This window comes from Calliopsis andreniformis, chromosome 3, assembly GCF_051401765.1.
Source record: "Calliopsis andreniformis isolate RMS-2024a chromosome 3, iyCalAndr_principal, whole genome shotgun sequence".
In the NCBI taxonomy this organism is placed as follows: domain Eukaryota; kingdom Metazoa; phylum Arthropoda; class Insecta; order Hymenoptera; family Andrenidae; genus Calliopsis; species Calliopsis andreniformis.
Genome location: NC_135064.1, coordinates 21,472,429 through 21,495,917, shown reverse-complemented (window position 1 = coordinate 21,495,917; position 23,489 = coordinate 21,472,429). Strand labels below are relative to the sequence as shown.

General features: G+C 41.2%; 1 protein-coding gene across 2 annotated transcripts in view; it reads right to left on the bottom strand.

The window, feature by feature from the left end:
* Positions 1-23,489, bottom strand: part of Fhos (Formin homology 2 domain containing) — a 201,469-nt gene that overhangs the window by 119,612 nt on the left and 58,368 nt on the right. For both annotated transcript variants that reach the window (XM_076375466.1, XM_076375467.1), the window contains exon 2: positions 13,482-13,591. In XM_076375466.1, the coding sequence (XP_076231581.1) occupies positions 13,482-13,591 (110 nt within the window). The remainder of the gene's footprint in view (positions 1-13,481; positions 13,592-23,489) is intronic.

The window sequence follows — 23,489 nt, the reverse complement described above, 5'->3', positions numbered from 1 at the left end:
ATTTTTCTTCGAGCGTTTTTTTTTTTTGGAACGAGTGGAAAGGGGTCTTGGTTGGTCGTTTGGTGTTGGGATAATATGAGGGAGGCGAGACGAGGATTTTTGGTGATTTCGGTGAAGTAGGTATTGTGGGAGAGATCATGCTTTTCTTCTGATGGTTTTTTAGTATTGGAATTTTCGTGTGTGGGCTCAACATTTGATGTTTTATTGGAGACTTCAGTTGTACTAAGGGGCATGATTTTAGTGCCATCTTCCAGTTTGGGGGAAACTTGGTATAAGAGTGCATAGAAAAATATTAGAGACGTATTTTTTGTAGGTGCTAGGAAAACACATTTTCGTAAATAACTCAAATTTCATTTAAGTTATCTTATTACTGATAAATTTTGTAAATTTTACTTATTACTTATACTGCAGCATCTGATTCTTTTTCTATTCTTTTAATGAATAGATACGTGGTAACATACGCGAGCTTTTATAGGAGAATTCAGGACAGTTGGCATTGCTTCGGGTTATTTATTAGGGTACAATAAATTTGTATCTTACTGTACATTCTGCAACATTTAACAGGGAAATCGTTGCCCATCGAGGATTTATTCAATGTGAGTAGAATCTGAATGCACGTGGAGCGTGAAATAACAGAACGGTAAAGCGAGCGGAAAGTAAAAGGGGTATAAAAGAGGATGAGAGAGAAAGCTGGACGACCAAGAATGAGGAAAAGAGAAAAGTGGAATTATGAAATACCGACACGCAGAATAACTGCATTTCCCTCTTACGCCACTTACAAATGCAAATAAGGCCGAAAGAAAATACCATGTAAAATGCTTCAATATTTAGAGAAAAAGAAATTAAGTAGATAATGGACTTATTAATATTCATTTAGCAATTTCAATTTTACATTACTTTAAATGCTGAAAATGCTTTTAAATTGCATAGTAGGTTATCCACGATTATGTAACATCTCTTAAGGCATCAATTATTAGGTCATAGCTAATTTACATCGACAGATATCTTGCGTGTTCTCGTGCATCGAATCCTATTAAATAATTAGGGGCATGCAAATGCGAGGCTACTGCACAATACCAGTGGAGCATCCTCAAACACTTACTTTCATAATGAACAAAGCACTGCCCCTATGTTGAAAAAGAAGAGGAACCTATCGAAATTTTGTAAATTCCTTTCACTAATTTCATGATGAAGATGCAGTGAACCAAACCGAGACCAAAAGCAATATGAATAGTATTATTATGAGAAGGGAATTCTGTACTAATTGAATTTCGATTATTTCGTAATAATATAGTGGAATTTCAATTATTCCGTGATAATATCGCGCAATTTCTGTCATCGGTACCTGCGTCATTCGAATTCACTTCGATTCTTGTCAAACATGCACCGCAGGAAATTTAAGTATTTAATAAAGCCACATTCCTCTAACAGAACGTAATTAATAGATAATAAATTTAAACAAGCTCTGAAAAACAGACCTCCATTTCAATATATAAGCTCAATTTTTCATTTGAATTTTTAAAACTTTCGTCAAGATATTTCTGCGAATGTTTTGAATGTTGCCGCCACCCGGGCAACGAAACGAGCCTGTCGGTTACTTATTTATAATAACGTATTACGGTAACAAGTAGCGAGAGGTTGAGTCATTGTCGTTGACTCGCGCCTCCGTCGATGGAGGCGTGGATAGGTATTTATAAAACGAGAAACGAGAGAAACCCTTGCTGCAGACGGCCTGCCAATGTCCTGGGAATAGATCTCTAAACCCGGTTATGCGACTTATTCCGAGCTGGGTTGGGACACCATTTGGAAACCTTCGATTTTCAGAAGAAAAGAGAGGCCAGAGGATCGTGACCAAGAATGTGTTCCTATAAACTATTACGAGTTTCGTTTCCTTCCTGTACGATGTAAACAAGATGATTCACAAATCCCTGTCACTTTTCCTTTATCAGACTTTCGTTTATTGAACGAGGGAATAGAACATGTATGACAGGACACGTGAAAATAGACAAATGCAGAATTACATTTAAGAGAAAGAAGGATTTAGTGATCCCTAAGGGAGTGACTATACAAGGTGGTGACGATTGCTAATGGGCTGAGAATTATTTGTGCTTAAAGTGGAAGCAGGCAAAGAATGAAGATGTAACAAAAAGAAGAGTATTCCACTGTATTTCATGCTTTCCTGCGTTTTATTTTTATGTTACAGTTTAAGTTACGTACATACTTCCAGTACAGGAGCAATTTACCATAGCTATCTAATCACTTCCTGGAGGATCGCTAAGAAAAATGGCTCCTGCCTTTTGAGATAATCGAAACTAAACAAAATAAAGTAAAAAAATAAATTAGACAATTTTAAGCAAATTGAAAAAAATAAGAAGTCACTTTTGCATTCCCAATAAATTTCACGATCCACGACTACACTTCCCATAAAAGATAACACAATTTCGGGCCATAACGATGATCGATATTTGCTTTCAGAGGAAAATTCTCGATAACACACCTCGTAATACGAAATTCCCGCGATCGATAGAACACAAGCAAACCCGATCGTCCAACAGCGAAAGAAGTCGAGTGTTTCGCGGCAGCTGCTAACGATAGTTCATCGCGCTAAATCTTCGCCAAGTGGCGCGGGAACAAAGCAGCCGAGGAAGAGAAACCCTCCACGGCCACCGAAAGTATCGGTTACGCAAGCGTCAGCTGCTGTCCGTGTATGGGATGTTAATGCTCCTCCGATTGGCCGTGAACGTTAGCCCCGCGTAAAATAGAACTATCTATTTTATCTCTATTATCGATTTCCTCTTCTCCTTAGTACCCTCCTCCTCTCTACCATCCAGCGTTAAATATTCAACGCTCGTTACGACGGCGAAGTAACTCGAATCGAAACCCCTTGTTCTCCAGTTAATTAGCAACCAAGCGCTGAGACGAGTAGGCGCGGCAAGAAAACACGTCGACGATGGTTGAATGGCGAAAAGCACGCCGAGGGTGTTCGTGAAACAACGGGACGATTTACACAGAAAGTTATTTAATATCGAACACCTTGGAGAAAGAGCAGCCACGTTCGAAGGAAATTCCTTCCGACTAAACAGGTTTCTTGCCCGCCTGCTTCTCTTTACTGTCCGCGTGTAATAGTCGTGAACAATACGGAATAGGAGGCGAGTCGCGCCGAGCTGAACAGAAATACGCACGGAAGTAATAAAGCGACTGTACATGCAGAGGAGGAGGAAAGGTTGCAGGAACGGTCGCGTTGATCAATATACAATAGCGATATTGCATTTTGATGCTACGATGCGATACGTGGAATGCTTGTTGCTTGAGCGGACTGAACGTTTCTGATGGGTGAGATTGAATTGAGAGGTATTCGGGAAAGGCTTGAAGGTTTTTTATATTAGGTATTAAGTGATCGAAAATATTGAGACGATATGTGAACTTATTGATAGTTAAGAGCAATGCAAATGATGGCAGCAGGTTGCATAACGTAATATGTAATTTTAGAATGAAATGGTAATACGATATTTTAATATCTAAAAGTGTATACTAGCTTTTATGAGGACATTACATTATTTAATACTTCATCTAAAATGAAAAGATACCATGAAATACATGAAATAATAAAATTAAAATAATTTCACTTAAAGCATTATCTTCTAATGTAAGTAGTATAAAATTAATAGAACTCGATATCATTTCATCGTACTGGAGTTGCTAACAAATCGAGTTTAATATGAAATCAAATCCAGTCCACCAAACGAGCGAGTTGCCTCAAGTAACGCAGAGAGTTCTGCTAGTTTGGGCACTTATTTGTCTGACAGCAGACGGCACAGTTCTACTGAAATCGATTTGTCCAAATCCCTCTGATCCTCTTTTGACCGGTCTGCTTTCCCAAATTCGTTTAGTTCAATTCTACAGCAGCGTGCCTGGAGCTACAGCTCATTTTGAAATCCTAGGAAAACCATGATCAAACCACTGCTGTCTCGAATCGATCGAGATATACCTGAATGAGTAGAGATCGAAAATATTTCCCGGGAAATTCGAGTAAGTGGAGGAAGATTTATCGAGGATAGCTGAGAAAGCTAAAATTCAACCTCAATTGGCAAGATTGTGAAGAAGATCCAGATGAGATGAAGTAGAACAGCAAACACATCGTGGTACTAAAAGTTCCTTCAGATTTTACTCTCTTTTTGTAGGGATATTTTTGAAAATCATACAAATTTCTCAAATTTAGATGTCCCAGTTTGTAAAAAAGAATTTTATTAATTCTTTAAGACTTACTTGAAGAATTAATCAACTTCTTTTTTATCCTGAAACTAATAATTTCAATCCTGAAAAATAATCCCAAGTCAAATATATAAATCCTAGATATCAAATTCAATGAAATACCTATCTACTTTCCAAACAGATGTAAATTGGTTACCTGAAAATTGTCACAAAATCAATACTATTCCACTTGTCATTACCTATAGACTCAATTTGTAAACTCTGTTTCGATCGCCTTGAGGAAGGAAGGAAGGGAGGAAGGAAGGAAGGAAGGAAGGAAGGAAGGAAGGAAGGAAGGAAGGAAGGAAGGAAGGAAGCAGAGCGACAGGCAATCATCTAGAAACTGACGATGAGAAACAATCGCGCTGTCGACAATCGAAGGCGCCCATTTTTCTCGATCTCGTAATAAAACCTGTGTCAAGCAAGTCACCGCTGATTCCTTGATCCTCCACAAACAAGGATACTATCGACCGATTCGATCCGCTCATGAAAACCGTTCAAACGAGCAGTCTGACGCTGAACTTCTCTTTCCACTTCCGCGAAGGACGTCGTACATCACCGCAAACTACCCGATTAATGAGCCATACAAACAATAGTTTAGAATGTTTCTTTTTTAAAGGCGAGCTTTGTCGCGAAAAGCAGGGAAGAAAGTACCCACGAAAGGCGGAAATCTGCATTTAACCAAGCTCGATCATAGTGGTTAACCTAATAAGCCACAACCTCAATAAATGTTTATGGACATAATTTGCAAATTACAGCGTCGTAAATATGCACTTGTGCTGCTCTTTTCTTCTTTATGAGACGTAAGGAGAATGAAGCAACGTGATTGGGAGATCGTATTGGTAGGAAAATTTTCTTTTTCTATGACGGAAAATGGAGGGAGAAAATGTTAACGTTTTTTGGAAAGAAATATTATAGATACAAGGGAAACTAGTTTTCCAACGAATCAGCAATACTGTCTCCGTTTTTCACTCTCTAACTCTTTACTTTTTTTCAATTTTATTCCAATTGCATTTGAATTCCTCTTGATTGAAGAGTTCGAGAAATGAATTAAGAAGTTTTTCGAAATAACTGTTACTGTAAAATAGGATGAATAGAAACATAACTGTAGGTGACTATTTATAGAGTATTTGCATCACTAATAATTAATGTAATTACTATTTAATGATAGGTATTTAAATAGCATTTATTATTACTAATTAATTTAAGTAATATTTACTGCTACTAATGCTATTATATAGAAGGTATTTACTGTTACCTAGAGTTATATTTCTATTCACCTCGTTTCACAGTACCCGTAGAGACGTCTACGAGAAAAAGTTTCAAGGATCCTAAATAAACAATTAATAATCTCATAGAACGATTTTATACCTCTTTTATAACTCTTCTTTATACCTCAGGAAATGTCCCATCAGCAAGTGGAGTTTACAATACCTAACAAATTGAAGACGAAGCTCCATAGAAGCAGAAACGAAGAAACTCGAGCAAACATGTGATTACGCGGTCTCGTACGTGTACGTCACAATTAAAATGGGGCAGCTATGAGGTACGGTTAAAGTCGCTAATGGAGGAAGTGTGTAAATTTCCCGAGCATTCATTCATAACAACGCGAATTGCTTTATGTCCTTCAGCTGACGCGGCTAATAACATTAGCGTGACAACGTGCTCAAGTTACGTTATATCGCAGCGACATTAATGAGCCGATTTATTAGCGTAGTTTATAATGCGGTTTGTATAGATCGCGGTAACGCGTCCTACCAAGGGTCGGCCATTATTATGCAAAACAGGTTTCGGGGCTAGCATGCAGTAAAAATGGCGATGCAAATCCGAAACGACTCGGTTCAGACGGCGAGTTTTCGGGACGGTTCGTTAGTTACCGCGAGAATAATATCGTCCCTAGACGTGTCGTTTAAAAATTTCCATAACAACCGTGACTCGACCCTGTTCCTGTATCTATTCAACGCTCGCGGAGGAAAAAAACTGGAGCAAATTACTAAGGGAACTCGTTCGATAAATAATTCGAAGACTCTTGTTCGATGCAAATGTAGAGACTGATAACACGACTGGTAAGTATCTTTTATGGGGTATTCTTTCTGTTTAGAGTCGATAATTCCTCTGGTTGATCGAGCAACCCCAGATTGTGTTTTAAAGTATCTAACAGTCACTTTCACTTGGATTCGAACGAGCCGTAAATTTCGAATGAAAGGGGCCAGTTTATGCATTCTGTTGTCACTTGCATACGAATCTGAACGAAGCACGACATTTACATCTATGAATCGAAAATGTAATGTCATTAGGAGATATTCCCACTTGGATTCGATCTACTCGAGTATGCTGAATGAAAGAGACCAGTTTACGTGATTGTATTTTTAACTTCCCTTTTATGCGCCTACTATGTTTCCACTTGCATACAAATGAGGCTCAGGAATCGTGTTTATAGATGCTCGTATCATTTTACAGTTTCTGTGTTTCCTACAAGCGAAACTGCCTTGCAATTAAAAGTATTCCATTATTAAAGTAGGAACTACTTAAAAACACTTCTCTAGATGTGTTTCATATGCACGAAATATTTGCCTATATGCATATTCATAAGTTAATTAACAGTGAAGTCTGACTTCACGGCAGTACATTCACTGAAGTTTGCATTTAAAGGTGCTCCGTATAATAGTCCATTTGGCAGGCAAAAAAATGCTTCAAATAACACAGAGAAATATTTTCCAACTTTCACTCCTTCTCCTTTCTACTCGAACAATTCAATTTCTTATCATCCAACGAGTCAATGTCTCGAGGAACAGGCAATTCGAAGCGCAAACTGCATCGACAATGCACAGATGCGCCAGCCATGCACAATCGATGCACCTTTCTCCTTTCTTCGTCTGGTCGACGCTAATGCATGAGGTATCTCGGCACGAGAACGTATGTACACACCTCGACGATCCTTGGGACCGATACGTAGGAAGCTGATTACTCATCGCGTCGTCTATGCCGAACGTTTAGCGACTTATTGTGCCTGGTTATTGAACCCCTGGGAGAGTACCCACTATCTTCGCCCCTTCTTCCCTCCGCCTTTCGCCGCTGCTCGTCCCCTTTGCCCGTTATACTCGCGGATATATAGCTTCCATTATAATTATACGCGGCCCAGCGTTGTACCTACGTGCATTCAAAGGGGTTACGTAAGACACGGGGAGAAAGAGGGACGGCGATGACACGGAGTTTATTAGCTAAGGGACTCCACTGTTTTCAGCTAAACGCGCGGCACAGCCAACAGAGTACGTAACTTTCTGCGCTTCGGGTAATTTTATGGAATTCTGATTACGCGTGAATTCAAACTGAGATCATTCAGTTTCCTAGGTGGAAGAAAATGTTCTGCTTCCTGGTCAGGAACTGTACCTTTCAGAACTTTTGAACTTTTTGCTGATGAGAGGATCGATGGATTCTGATATTGAAACTATTAATTTGAGTTAAATTAGATTGATTTTAATGTGAACTGAACGTAAATTAATAGTTACTTACTAGAACTAACATACTTAACATGTACAAAAATTCTGAGTATTTAAATATTTAGAAATTTCAGACTTGAGAAATTTTAATATTTGAATATTTGAAATTTTGAAATTTTGAAAATTTGAATATTTGAATATTTGAAAATTTGAAAATTTAAAAATTTAAAAATTTGAAAATTTGAATATTTGAATTTTTATATTCTTGAAACTCAACTTCAGAGCTTCCTGTCTCGCAATTTCTATGACACGAGTTAACAATCCCTGACCATCAAACAGCAGAAACTCGACTCGGTTAAAGCTGGATAGCGCGTCGAAACAAATGTAATTAATTAACCCATAGTGACCCGTCAAGAGTTTTCCACCTCCACGCGGTGGATCTACTCGCACGAGCAAGCTCACAACACGCTCGCCTTCTTACCTATTCACGCGAGATTGATCGTCATAATTTTCCGCGTAGCATAGCGCGTACACATCGTGCTAGTATCTCTTGGCAACATATTCCCGTGCACCACCAACTAAGTGACGGGAGAAAACTGTCTGGAATCTATACGACGGCCTCCCAAGACACGCTGTACATTGTAACGTCGTGCCCCGTCGACGTTCCAAACCTACGACTCCGCTTCACTTCCGTTCGAAACCTACCCAACGCTGACCTCACACTGACGAGGCATTCTACTCTGTCGAATGAGTAATAGTGAGAATTCTTCAGGGCATTCGATTGGGGACACGCCAACCAACAGCTGATGTTCAGAATTTCAGCTGGTTGAAACCTTTGAGGCTTATGATGTCACAAATTGGGGTTCATACTTGAGTGACTCTTAAAAGTAGTAATTCTAAGTACAATACTACTCTAACATTGCAATATTTACAGTAATCCCGAGACTAGAGTTCTAGCTATAACTTAATAACAGTCTAACAAAATTGAATCTAAATTTGTTCCCAAGCCAATTAATAAAGCTCCAACTGTTCAAGCCATGTTTTAAGAATCAACACCGTAAATATCAGAATCAATCTCTCCCCAAACTATCCACCACTTCCCAAACATCCAGCGAACCCATACATTATCCCGCGAATTCCTTCCGCATCAGAGGCCCAACGAAGCAAGCAACTTCCCGAGCCCTCTCGACGTCCTTTCCATCGATCTTGCTCAGAAAAAGAAAACGCGAAAGCCATGAACTCCGCAGGCAACTCGGTCATCGTTCATCGCCACTATCCTCTCTAAATACCCAACTTCCGTCGGTGGCCGCGCGCCTTCTGGAAGCGACGCGTTTCCAGTAGAAACTCCGCGCGTTGATTCAGACTCGTGTCACGGTGGGTGGCGTGGTAACTGTGCCGTCCGACAATTTGTTACCGCGGAAAGTCCCTCTCTTGACGCGCGGCCCGCGGAACGAGCGAGGGAGCCGCGGGGCGGAATTGCTTTTCGCGAAATACGGTAGCCCGATGGAGCCGAGGACATCGCCAGGAACGCGCCTGTTGTCTCGCGGATGAGCGCGTGGGTGGACCAGCGCGAGGCATTAGCGCGAAGATAAACGACTCGTTACCCACGCGTTACGCGCTCGCGCCACCTTCTTCCCAAGCGCGACGATCACGGATTTTCCCCCGCGACGAGCTCGTCCACGCGTGTACGCAATTTTCGCGAGGGCAATCCGCGCGGAAAATTCCTGGTAATCCTCGGGGATTGCCGTGGGTGGCGCGCTGTTGCGACAAACGATTCGACATGGGAACTGGGCGCCGTCGCGCGTGGGCACAGACCTGTAATTTCGCGTTTTACGACCGCTCGGGGCTAAGCACCGTTTGGGGCAAAAAGTTACAGGCGTTCCTCTTTTTTTCTTTTTTTTAGGCTGGTTCAGGGTAAATTGGGAAGCTGGGACGCTGACGGTGGGACTGTCGAGGCAGTCGGCTGTGTTAGGCGGCCTGATGGATTCGACGGCTTCGGAAATGACGCGAATTTATGTTTGATTGAGGGTGCAGGAGGAACGTGGCTGTACTGTTTTCGGGGGGAGGCTGATGGATTGCGTGTTTGAGTTATGAAATGGCCTTGGATGGATGGAGATACTGTGATGTTTCTTATAGGGGTAATTTGTTGTAGTTAAGTATTTAGGGATGGGATTTGACTTCTTTAGGGATGCTACATTTCTTATCTACTTAATAGAATTCTTACCCTGTTCAAATTAATTTTAGAAGAAATCTATAATATATTTACTTTGAAATACTAGTGCAACACGCTTCTAGCACGATACAAAAGTCTGTGACTAAAATTGAAGTCCCAATTTCTATGCTCTGACGCTAAGTTCTCGGTAAACAATGCTGATCCTAAATCTAACCCATATCGCGGCAGAGCAAATGTTCACAATAATACGTATTATCAAAGCTAGCAAAAATATCAAATTTTTCCTCGACTCCAAGAAACCAATATCAGCTCAATCGACAAACTTCAGAGAGCCCCATCACGACTTCTCTTTCCCTGTACGATCGAGGGGGCATCGATAGGATCGCGTCGAACAACGAATACCAAAGAGGATCGAGGGTCGTTCGAAACGGAAAGAATTCCTTCCCGCTGTTCGCGCGGCCGCAGAAGCTGGTCCAGGTTGTTCGCCAGCCCGAGAAGGGGAAGAAAATGGGAAATCGGTGGAGGTTATCGACGTGGCCAAGGGGTGGGCACCGGGGGATGGCGTGTACAGCATCACGGTCGGTCGACAAATTTCACCTACAGAGCCAATATCGAGGCGTCGCGGCCGGAAAAACCGTGGAACGCGTTTCCATTTGGGCGAGGTCGAGTCACGGACCGTGTCGTTGCCTCGCTCGATCCGTGTAGGTGGCCACCAGCAACAGCGAGAAAAAAATCGTACCAGTTCGGTCGTTGTATCCCGCTCACAGGGGGGTAAGGGAGAATGGGAAAAGGGGGCGAGCGCGGTAAACGTATGACGTCGTTTTGCGGTTCGTGGAAATTCCAGGGGTTTCAAATATTGGAACGAATACCTCTGGCCAAACATTTATTTAACCTCGGCTTGACCTACCCCTCCACCCCCTCGCACTGTCTGCTCCACCCTTCCATTCTCGATGGAATACATATTTCGGATGCTGTTTATTTTCATAGTTACGTGCTTCCTGTTCTGAGGATTTGCCAATCGAATTCTAGTACATGGCTACTGGATACTGAACGGAGGGATGGTGGTCTTCCAATTTATCACCTGTGTGATAGAATCTAATGGAATTAGGAATTAAGAGCAGGAAACGTATAGATTTGTTTCGACCCTCGAAGACTCGATAATTAAGTCAAGACTCTAAAGCCTTAAAATATCGAAGACTGTATTTGTTACCCTCTATATATTTATAACTCTTAACACGTTGTATCGCCTACCTAGCCCACACTCCTACACTCGAAAAATGGTAAAAAATCACGTGGTAACAGTAAGTGATTCAAGCAGAAAAATCGTGAGACGTCGAAGCGCCGAGGAGTCTCAAGATCTAGAGATCATGAAGCAAAGTGTTCCGCGCCGCGTAGAAACTCCGCAAAGTCAAACGAAGGAAAATTCTTCGCGCACGAACGAGATCCTCCCGCTCTGAATGTGCACCTCGTCTCCCGCCGCAAATGAGAAGCAACGCGAGCGGGAAAACTTTTTTATGTTCCAAGAGACGCGCGAGAGCCCCAATTCTTTTATCTCCTCCATATTTCTCTTTTCCATATTCGCAGAAACTTCGCGGAGAAACTGCAATTCCTCCCTGGATACGATCGCCTAACCGCGTTTTAAGGAATTCCCAAGAATTTCCGATCAATACCCCCAGTTTCGCGGTTCGTCGCGGGCAAGATCCGCTGATTACATAGTCGAAGAGGAATCGCGATTGCACAAGTTTCCCAACCACGTGGGATGTAATTTTCATCGAATGAGTAATTCATATTGATTCTGATTCGAGGGGGAAGTCGAGCTCCAGCGAGAGTAGGCAGAGTGACAGTGATGAGTCTTTCGAGAGTCTCGGCGACCATTCGACGGCGAGTGAGCGTACGCGTAGGCTTGACGCAAAGGGAAAATCAATGAGAGGTAAGCTCGAAGAATCTGAATGCGACGCTTCGCTGCTCGCCCAGTCTTCCAGGCTTCGCCACGCTCGTATCGACGGGCAGGATTCGGTCTTAACGCGAATCCGATATGCGAATGGAGCTTTAACGCGCGCTAGTTTTGGAGAACGAATCGGCTCCTTATCTTCGAAGCGCTCCGCAGAGAGGCGCTTGGCGAATTCAATCCCGTGGATTACGATATCGTCTGAGTTTTTAGAGAAGGATCGGGGAACCTCTTCTTGGTAAGCGAAACACTTTCTACTGTGTATGTATGTGCCCTTTTATGGGGTGATAAGAAAGGGAAAACGAGGTGAGGAGATAAAAAATTAAACTAGACGGATTTTTAAGTTAATACGTATTTGGAAGTAAGGATTCTGGGATATCTGAAATTCGTAAGAAAGGTTTTAATGGTAGATCATTCTTTTTAAGTATTTGTATAAGTAGTCAAGCTTGCTTACGTTCCTCTCACAATAAGAAAAAGAAAAATAAAATATATTTAAACTCTTTTACTGAAACTTAGAATCTTTTTCCTAATTTTTTTTAAATAAGCACAAGTTTTCATTATCCTACTATGATAATCTTTTTTCTCAACATCGTAAACGTATGCCAGTCTAATACTGAATAATAAGAACTGCTTTCGTTTCTTCTAAGAAATTCATTGATTCATTGATGACATTTAGTTCATGATTTAGAGATTAATGTAAGGCACGAGCAACGAGATGCCACGCTCCTCGTCGAAGTGAACTTAATTATCGGAGAAGTTTCAAGATATTCGGTACTCGTGCTGGATATTGAAAGCTCAAATCGAAGTCGAAATCAAGGTCCCTGAAGTTGCAGCACTGAGACACGAAATTAACATCAACAGACTAATTTCTCTCAACCTACGTCTTAATTGATTCTAAATGCTTATTTATACCTAGCATCGTTTCTCTGTATTTTTCTCGTATCTCAAGTATTTATAAAAAGAAAACTCTCTGATGAAATAAACACTAGGGTGTATAAAATATATCTATCACTTAAGACATCGAATTAATAAAGCCTCTACTTTAGAAGCTATTACCTCTAATCAATACATCAAATATACAATCAAGATCTTATAAGTAAGTATTAATCAACGAATTTTGAAAAAATCTGTTTCAGATATCCCTGAAGCGAAGAGCTTCGGAATATAGCCGAGTTATAATTATCCAGGAAAAATATGTGGAATTTTAATTGGCAATTACAAAGAGCAAGAAACTTCGACGAACTTGATACGAAACTTCATAAGACTACCAGCTCCAGCTACGTTCATATGATACCGTTACAGCCTGAGAGTTTGCTTCCAAAGTTTGCCCATATATCTTAAGAACGGCTCCCTGTATAATTCAGTTGTCCCAACGCAGAACAGGTAAAGCGCATCGAATCCCGAGGGATCAAAGCTACAGAGGACTAAGTTTCAAGACAAACAAAATACTCCTCTCTGATGGGACGCTCCTAATTATGCGCTACGAATCTGCTGCGTCTAACGTTTTCCATGCGATTATCTGAGATACGCGTGTTATTCGATTGCTAGTATTAAATATTTATGGTCAAAGTAATTAAACTGACTCGTCATCGCCTACCGTTCATAATTCTCGAGAAAATTAGAGGAGCTAGTTATGCGCTCCATAAATAGGTTTTGCGTAGGTACTCACTTTCTCTGGAACCCCTCGAATTCTTCTTGCTGCTCGCTGATGGAGGCCTCGAGGTCCAGGTAAGCACCGTAGTCGCCATCCTTGTATAACTGGAGTGCCGTGTCATCGAGCTGTAACACGAATAACAATATTTTAGTCAAATGAAATTGGTAGAAGATAGTAGGTACGTATGCACGTGTAACAAGTCCAGTTGTGAATCGATACCTTTGTTTAAGAAAAAAATGAAATAATTTTTAGGTCTGACGAAGGGATATATGAAGCGAAGTAGATGAATGAATCATCATACAAACTATTGGAAAAATTTTGGCTTTTGGTATGTAGTAGTGATATAATGGAAAAAGGAAATTGCTACCGTGAATAGAGGTATGGAGAAGAAATTATGAGCCACGAGAAGTAGTAGCAGAATTTGGGAACAATTTGAACATAATTGCAGGTCTTTGTGTAGTCAATTTTCTCACTTACTCACTCACTCATTCACGATACATGTTAACCTTCGAATGGTTCGAGAACGACTGACCTAGGCACAGTATGACTCGTGTATATGTACATTTGTCAGTCAAACATTTTTTTAGTCACCTTCCGAAGAGGCTTAAAAATCGGTACCTTGCACTGTCTACATGGTGATATTACCTATACGTATATACCTGCATAAAGTATATGGAATATAAAAGATTGAAGATGACCTATTAATGGTGTAGGTAAATAGGTACTATTGGAAGCTGAGATGTCACTCAGTCTAATTGATTCCGCAGAAAGAAATACACAAACATGGCATACAAGCATTTCCCTCATTGGTCGAATTAGCCACACCTATTACTACACTACTTGTAGCGTGGTGAGCAACCCTCTTGCCTCTGTGTCACCTCGCTGACATCTTCTGAGCTCTCAACAAGGACACTACATAGTGTAAGTACTACACGAATACAGCATTTTAAGTCTTCTCCTATAAAACCTATCCTAACTCGTCCCAATCCGCTTTAAGCCACCTCAACTCGTCAGAATCTCTTCCAATTTCCCTCGAATTCCCCTTACATCGTCCTCAGAGCTCTCCCAACTCCTTTCAAACTTAAGTCTATCGAATTTCCTCTATACCTCATCAGTGACACAATATGTACATGAATACACATCAGTTAAAGATTCTATGGCGAGAGTCCACAATATTCCACTCCTCCCTCGACTCAAACGGAATTTATACCACGGAGTTACCAATAACTAACTCAACGCGCAACAATCAAAAAGCAATTCCAGCTATCCTATGCATCGCAAAACGCTTAAGCTTCAGCACGCGCGGCTACACCCAATCATCGCGCACGTATACGCATACCGTTGAATTTATTGCCAGTTAGCCGATAGTCAGTTCCTTCTTATAACCACCGTTCGCGAAACGATCGTCCCGGAACGCGAAACAAGCCTCGAGCGAAGAGGAGATCCTCGCGTCCAGCAATCTACTATCCGAGTCCCGCGAGAAGTCCCCTGAAAAGCATTGCCTCTAATGCTTTCCAGAGGACATCTCGCGAGACGCGAACAGTAGAAGAGAGAACAAGGAAAAACCGCCGCGCCCGTCACCTAATTTTAAACTGTCGCTACTTTGCGAGCCAGACGGATCTGACGTGACGGAAACTCCGTTATGGGAACTCCTTCGCCTCGCGTTTATTGCTCGAGGACTTAAACGCTTCCTGATTTTGTCTTCTCCGGCTGCGAGCCTCGTGACGAAATTGTCCCGAGCATTCTGTAAACTGTCTGCACAGCCTCTCTGCGCAGCCGTGTTTTTCAACTTCGTTGAAGGCTCTTGGAACGCCTTGGACTCCAAGAGAAGAGACGAGGCGTCGTGGATGTTAATTTTCAGGAGGATGGAAGTGTACCATTTTGTGATCGCGATTCTGATAACGCGACGAATTATCTGACGTGGAAAACAGCTGGCAGGAGCTGATATTGGGAGAACTTTCTCGAGTGAACAGACTTCGTGCATGCTTGGAACTTCTGTGAGGAAGTAGCAGATGAAGTTTCTGATTGTTAATTCTAATTAAACTGCTAAGTGATTTTATAATCGACGTCGTGGTGCTTTCGGTTTCGCGGTTCCTTCGAGTTGGTTTGAAAGTTTCTGTAAAGTTTTGTCTATGAATAGCCCGAATTTTTGGAATGAATTAGGTAAGTAAATTGAGTGAGAGAAAAATATTAGAGTATTAGTCAGTGTCTATCTCTAAATATCTAAAGGTCGTTTATTATGCATCACTATGAATAGGAATCTAGATCCATGACAATTCTAGTTGTCGCGAAGCTCCATGGATTTCGAGGAATGGGTTCAATGTACGAATATACATCTTGCGGGTCAACAATCCGGGCTAATGCGACTAATCTGCTAAATTTATCTGTGGATCATTCGGTGCACATACGACACCGTTTCCGTGTATGCAAGATGATAATCTCTTGATCCAGAATCAGGTGGTCCACTCTGGATATATGTACAACGCTGAGTCTACGATTGCGTCACCAGAGCAAAAATAGAATGTAGCCGAGCTGTGGGTCGCGAAAGTAATTTAATTACTTTAAAAATACTACTACTAGTAATGGCCGTAAAAATAACTTTATTAACGCGCTGCGGCCGACGTGGACCGCATAGCTTCCACTTCTAGACTGAATCGTGAACTGTGGCTGGGGTTTCTACTCGAAATGTGTCGATCTGTCTTTTTCTTCTAAATGAAAAAAATGGGAATCGATTTTGAAAATTCCTCGAAAGTTGGAACCTTTCGCGACAGGCATAAAGTAAGAAAATTTGATTTAAGTTATAACATATAAACCGTTTAAAATTAGTAACATTCTTGATTAAATACTCTCTGAGATTTCTACTTGAAGCTATTTTCCCCGAGAGCAGTAGAGATAGTTTAATAAAGTAGTACAATCTTTCTCCTTTCTCTTTCAAACAATACCTAGAACTTTCTTACAAAACACAATTAGTATCTCTATTCAAGCAATCTCAGGGAGCTAATTTTTGAGCAGTGAATTAACGAACCTCTTCCTCTCATCGAGACAAAAAGAAATAGAGGAGATAATTTCTAACCCTTCGTGGGGTCTATCCTTCACAAGAACAAGCTCGCAAATCACCGCAAGTGGCGAAGTTCATGCAAATGGGACGTCACAAGAATTCGCGCGAGTATGCGTAGCACACTCGCGTCCTCGGTCTCATCGAAACAGAAGATCATTCGAATCTTCTTTCCTCCGTCTGAGTTATCAGATCGTCGGATGATAAATCGCGGAAGGGTAAATAACCCCGACGGAAATAAAGCCTTTCTTCAGCCAGTGGCGCTCTTTTTTCCAAGATACCGCCGCTTCACGAGATTAAGATCCGCCAGTTTCTACGGCACACTGCCAGCCGAGAAGAAATAACGCCACGGGATAGTAACCGAAAGATATTACGGAAAACGCGAGGGAACAGGAGCAGATGCGCGGCGCGGGAGGGCGGGGAGGAGAAAGTAATAGCGGATAAACCGAAAACAAGGAGACGAAGGAGAAAAATAATGGAGCCAAGCCACTCGGCAAACCGTAGGCGAAGTCTAAATGCCACTTTAAAAATAGTCCGGCAACCTAGGCCGCCATATTCGTGATCGCGTTGCGGCTGTCGTCGCTGGAAACGCTCGAGTTCCTCTGAGTGTTTGTTTTATACTTTGATCGATCACTTTTTCGCTGGTTTCGATTTGTAAAATAATTTGGTGTGGTTGCTACAGTCGTTGAGTATCTATTATACGTATCTGGATCTTGAAGTCAAAGCGTATTAAGTCACATGGGATATCTATGGGCTTACTATATGTATGTACTCTAGCTCTGGGTCCAGATATTCAATAAACTGTATTTGTAAAGTATTCCAAAGTGTCCCCTGCTATACATAATAAGACTTATTTTGCTACATATTTCGAGACAAGTGATAGGTTTGAGACTACTTGGAAGTATTTTGAATCTCCTTGCGTCTTCGAAGATCGAAAAAGAGATAAAATGATTCGTGATCTGGTCGTATCACTGTTCTATCATCTACAGTCCTTTCACCACTGTCCTATCACATTCTATCTTTGTATCCAGTCGCGAGACATGCTTTAAAACAAGCCTCATCGTGTAGAGCGTAAAGGATACTTTAGAAGTACAATTTGTGTAATTTGCAATCCTTAGGACAATTTACGTGTTAATTCATTTCTGCCTCTTCAATTCCTCAACCTCATTTCTAAAGCAACAAAAATTCCAATTAAAGCAGCAATCTCAGAAATCCTAATACCCCTAAACACACATAAATTCTCCACCCAAAACACTCCACTTATACATTTCCATATCATTTATAACGCCAAACTCCAGCAGCTTTCGAATTCTCAAGAACCTTGAAACCCAGAGTTCCGTGCCACGTCTCGGGGCTCTCGAACTGAAAGAGTCCTCGATTCAATTTCCCTAGAGTTACCAAGTCTGTGACCCCAGCGCCAAAATCACGTAAATGAAACGTGCAAAACGAAGCGAGTCTCGCTGAAAAACAGAGCTGAAAAACAGAATAGGAAACGAGGGCTGTGAAGTACAGAGAAAAGGATGTGACAGTTAGTGTAAGGAGAATTCCCAAGATCGAGCAACGAGACAGAGGAACGAGAGGAACGAAAATAGGATAAAATCGAAGGGAAACGTGGTTGGGGGGGAAGAGGGTCGTAGAATAAGACGAGCAGCGTGCAAGAGAATCGTGCGTACGCTTCGACGTAAACGCGGCGGAACTAGCGGAGAGAAGGGAACGTGGCTGACCCATATTTCTAAAAATCACAGCTTCAAAATAGTCCGCCAGCGGCGACGCGAGTGCCGCGTATAATGCACGCGCGTGCTCGCTCGTCGTGGCTGCATTTCCCTGCTCTCTAGGCGTCCTGCATTCGACGGAAGGCGATTGCCTTACGTAATCCACGTGTCGGAGCTGCTCTGGGTACGATCTCTGGCCTTCAAGCCCCCATGACGAAATTGGTCAACCGGAAGGGAACGCGTGTTCACGTTCTGACCGCGCTTGCAAATCACGCGAGGGGACGAGATCGAGACAATGGCGTTACGCTTGTTTATGGTTGCCTAACCCTTTCGATTTGCGTCACAGCGAAAAATCTGGCGAAGAGATGAATATTTGCCCTGGAGATGCTTGAGACTCAGAAGAGTGTTCAGTGTCTTGGAAGCTTAGAATGTGTCTGCTATTTTATTGTGGTAGTTTAAGGGAGTTTGAACTGTTTCAGAGATATTGTTGTTATTTTTGATAGTATGAATGGTGTGAAATTTTTTAATTCAATTTAAATGCTCAAGATTTATATCCTTTGAATGTTTGAGAAGAAAAGATTGTACCTATTTATATTATCAGGTTTGCTTGAATTTAATTTTCGGTGAGACACTGGTTTGGAAGGTACGTAGAAGATGATTTATAGATCGATATATGAAACCAAGATTCCAAAGTGAAAAGTGTTGTCCAGAGTGTATATGCCCGGTTAAGAATCCAATTAATCATAATGGTAATCCAGTTTTACCACGCTCTGATAGTTCTCTTTTCGATACACGCATCCATGGGAAAGTTGTTTAATTAACCGTTTAAAGTCTCACGAGTCTCATATGTCGTCTGTGCGGACAGTTCACTGTTGCCACGCTATCTGTGGAAGTTCACGTTGGAACCTTTCGATGCATCTTGTGTAAATTCTTGAAGACCATTTTATTATAACACCGAATACTAAATTTCAGCAAAAATCGTTTTTATATCTGTACGAGAGTGTATTGTAAAAAGGTTTTCAGGTAAACATTCTAGCAATTCTTATACCGCTAGCCTTTTTACGAGAAGCTTCTTTGCATTTTCCAGACCCCACTTCAATTTTCTTTTTAGCACCTATTAAGCAGATGGAGAAGATTACAATTTAATCTCCGCTGCTTTGATAGCAGCACCCTCTCTTCCCCAATGGGAGCGTTTAGGAGAATGCAGAATGTAGGCTATTTAAACATCGTAATCATCAACCGACGGGCATCCAAACAACGGTCAAGCAACATGTGTTGACGTAACACACATCGACTCCTACAAGTGTAAAACGTCGTCAGTGGAGCAAGTTGACCGAGGCTTCCCCTTTCTCGAGTGCTCCCACGATTTTCCCTAGTTGACGTTTACACTACGCCATTCTACTTGCTATCCTTAAGGGACTATACTGTTTGTTAGAAGCCGTTTGAACAGCTAGCAAACATTCTGTCTCGACGCAGCCTCTAGCTCGCATAATCACCAATTTTAAAGCAAGAAATAGGAAGTGATGATGGAAACATTAAAGAAAATTACACTACGAGGTATTCAACGAATTGAATCTTCAATTGATACAGTGTTCGAAGTTTTACAATTTAGATTATAATCCAAATTTTAGTTAAAAAACGTTTCAATTTTTTTACATTCCCGATTTTTAAATTAAATCGTAGGAAGTTGAAGAACAGTACAAGTCCAAAATTAGCCTTCAATAATCTCAAAAGTTTGATATAGTTTCATGTATTATATAAAGTATATAAATATCTCAGAAAGTGGTTTCTGGATTTGTCCTGTTCTTTTCGCTTACCGATTCAAAGTTTCTAGCGAGAAAACCACCTTGTCTTAACTGAATTATTACCACGATAAAAGTTACAGCGTGGCGCCACAAGTGTTAGCTATTTGACGGAAGTCTCGGGATAAATGAAAGCTAGGAAGGCCTTGCGAGACAATTAACCGAGACGCCAGGCGATAGCCTCGGACAAGCCGTTCTGCTCGACTGTGCGAAACTTTCACGATCGCTTCTTTTTGTTCTACGTCACCTGCTAGGGGGAGACTCGTGCACGCGACGAAATAACGCGTTACGGAACCGCCATTCACGGAAAGGACACAACTCCTGCGATAGATCGACAGGAACGAGATAACATCGATTTAAGTGTCGAGAATAGTCTTGTCTAGCCTGGGGGATATTTAATCGGGAAGGAATTACCAGTGAAAAGCGAAACACGTTCGTGTTGGTACGCTCTGGATAATTGCTCGTAGTCTCTGATACACTTCGGAAGTGACCCTGTTGACAAGCTTGTTAGCGGACTTCAAGATTGTTGAGAAGACAGTCCACTGTACAAGGATTTTGAGAAAAGTTTGAACGAAAGATACTATCGCTTTCTCCGTGACCAGATTTTTGCAAAATATTCTTACTGCTTATATTTAGATCCATGCGACTGAAGCCATTAATTTTCTCCTATTCTAGAGTACACTGAAACAGACTATATTCAGTGACCTGAAGCAATCATGCACCTAGTTATTTATCACCTTCTTACTCAGTTTTTAATGAAATATCGACTGAAATCTGTTAATTCTGTATTTACGTGTTCCGATTAAAAGTAGCTTGGCATTAATGCCGATAAGCTAGCTCCAGCTGCCTGGGGTCGCGGTCACTAACCGACTGAGAACAAATCCTCAGGCTCTGGAGGTAAAATCTGAACGATTTGAGAACAGCTCTATAGTGAATTAATCCTGTATTAATTCTATATGCATCGCTTCTATACACGAATTAACGTCAAATAAAAAAGCTAACAAAAAGTAACAAAAAGTGTCGAAACACACCACTTGACGAGCTCACAATTTAAGCTTATCACCAACCACTTACAATCCTAGTACCTTCTTTCAAAAAACGTAGTCGTCTATGCACACTGCTAGAGCGTTCTAAGTACCATATTATACTCCTTCCACCCACAATCCCCATCAAGCTTAACGAGGGCGTTCGAGTATTCGATTCCACTCACATCGAACAGAAATATGTCGTTCATTAAACGCTCTCGCAATCCAGCTTAATTATTGAGACACGTTCAAGACTCTATCCAGCATCAACTCTGTACGAGGATTTACGTAAGACGGAGTTAACTCGATGCACAGCAATTATACATGGAAATACGGGAATATCGATTTTCTGCTGGCATTGTCTCACGACGTCCCTTCGGCGACGACTCGCTACGGATTTTGTCAGCAATTAGTCCTGTTCTACGATTCGGTTATCGGGGGACGCAACTTCCGCTCTTCGGGTGGTTATATCGTCCGGAAGAGGCGACTGAATTTGAGGTGAACGATAATTGAATTTTAACTACTTCGAAACTTGCTAGCGTATACCTCGTAAATATATTTAATCGACCAAAATCTACAGTTTTTGCGTCCACCAGCGTGCATTTCGACTGTTTAACTGCGAAATTATTCCCTGAGCATTTATACACAGCTGGAAGCTAATAGAATTCATTTACACAATTAATGCATGCGTATTTTTGTCAGAGTTATGTGGGATACAGCAGATTAATGGATCAATGGAAAACTATTTATTATATGAAATAAATTATTACTGAATAAATAGAATAAATACAAAATACTATTCGTAAGTGCAGCCTAATAATTAATTGTTGTGAATATGTGAATAGAAGAGCCGAGGATTAATTTAAATTCGAAACAACCGCCAATTGATGGACGATTCCCACAACGATCCAAGGGTATTCGTAACGCGCTCATAATCAGATGGCTACGTGGGCGGCACGTGGGCACACGCATACGTTTCCTTTCTTCCGCGATGAACGTTAAAGGAAGACGTCTTACCGCTGTTGCAAGATCACAAAAGAGAAAGTAGCCGCCTGACAATGACGACACTAGATCTCTTGAATGTATTCCACAACCCGCGAGTGCCACGGGAGCATAAGAGGAGGCAGGAAAAAAGTTCAGAAGAAGAAATTACGAAAGCAGCAAATGAACGGCAATAAAACTTGAGAAGTAATTACAGGTGAAATATGTGCTGAAGTTACAGGAGAAATATTAGATACCCAAGTGGCAATTTGAATTTCAAAGTTTTTTGAATTTTCAACTTTATCTGAGGCTCTCTGCGATTAAAGAAAATGATAACTCCTTGTGGATCTAAACTCTGTTAATACAGATTATATATAAAGATTATCTCTTTAATAGAACTTAGACTTTTTATCAAATAATTTCTGTTTCACTTTCCTTTTTCTATAACCCAAGACACCTTGATGTCCCTTCACACTGCATCATTCGCCTAACAATGAAGACGTCTCTACCTTTTCAGAGGCAAACACAATTGCAAGTACTAACAGAACAATAGCAAAAGTGAACTGTTCAACGCGTTTCAACTTCCAAGAACCATGGCAATCAACGTGACTAACCATACCAGCCTGTCCTTTATTAGAGATGATTATAGACGACGCAGTTTGTGACTTTTGCGCCGAGATTGAGAAAAGAAACCGCCAAGGCGGCAAGTCCTTTCGACGCCTCCATTTGCAGCGAAAAGAAACATTGGTTAGTGCACTCCTACTGCCACTAAACTGTTTCACGATGAAACTATCGACCTATGAACTTAGACGAACCAAAGATAAAATATTAGTAAGAGACTCGAGACAGCACAAAGAAATAGTTATTCTGCCAACTACTTGAGATACACTACCTCTCAGAATTATATTGTTGGGAAATATTATACTTACTAAATCGCTAAATATCAAACAAGTTAACCTTTAACTACTATTATCGTTTTGTGAGACCGCTGCTAATTACTTATTTATATTTTTTTCCTTTCTTGCATGACTTCCGTCAAGGACGATTGATTGTGACTTTTTATTTGCCATTTTTATGTTAACAATAAATCAAATACATTAACGATCTGTGAGATAGTGGTTACGTAAGTTTCGATAGGTGTAGTAGTTAAGGGTTAAAATCCTTATCAAAAAACGAACAAATTCATCCTCCCTTCATCAGTCCCCCCACAACAGGTAACTTCCAAAACTCCAGCAATTATCGCCGTAAATGTACCCAGGTGAATTTAAAAACCATCCGAAAGCGTGTCAAGAACTCCAGCAACTCTGTCGAAACTTCCCGCGGCGCATTCGCCCAGAAGCTCCAGCAAACGAAAAAGAGTTGGAATGCCAAGAAACTCGCTTAATCGCGCGATAAATTAGTCCAGTTGGTCGAGGGAAGAAACGGAGGGTTTCACAGCCCCCAGAGCG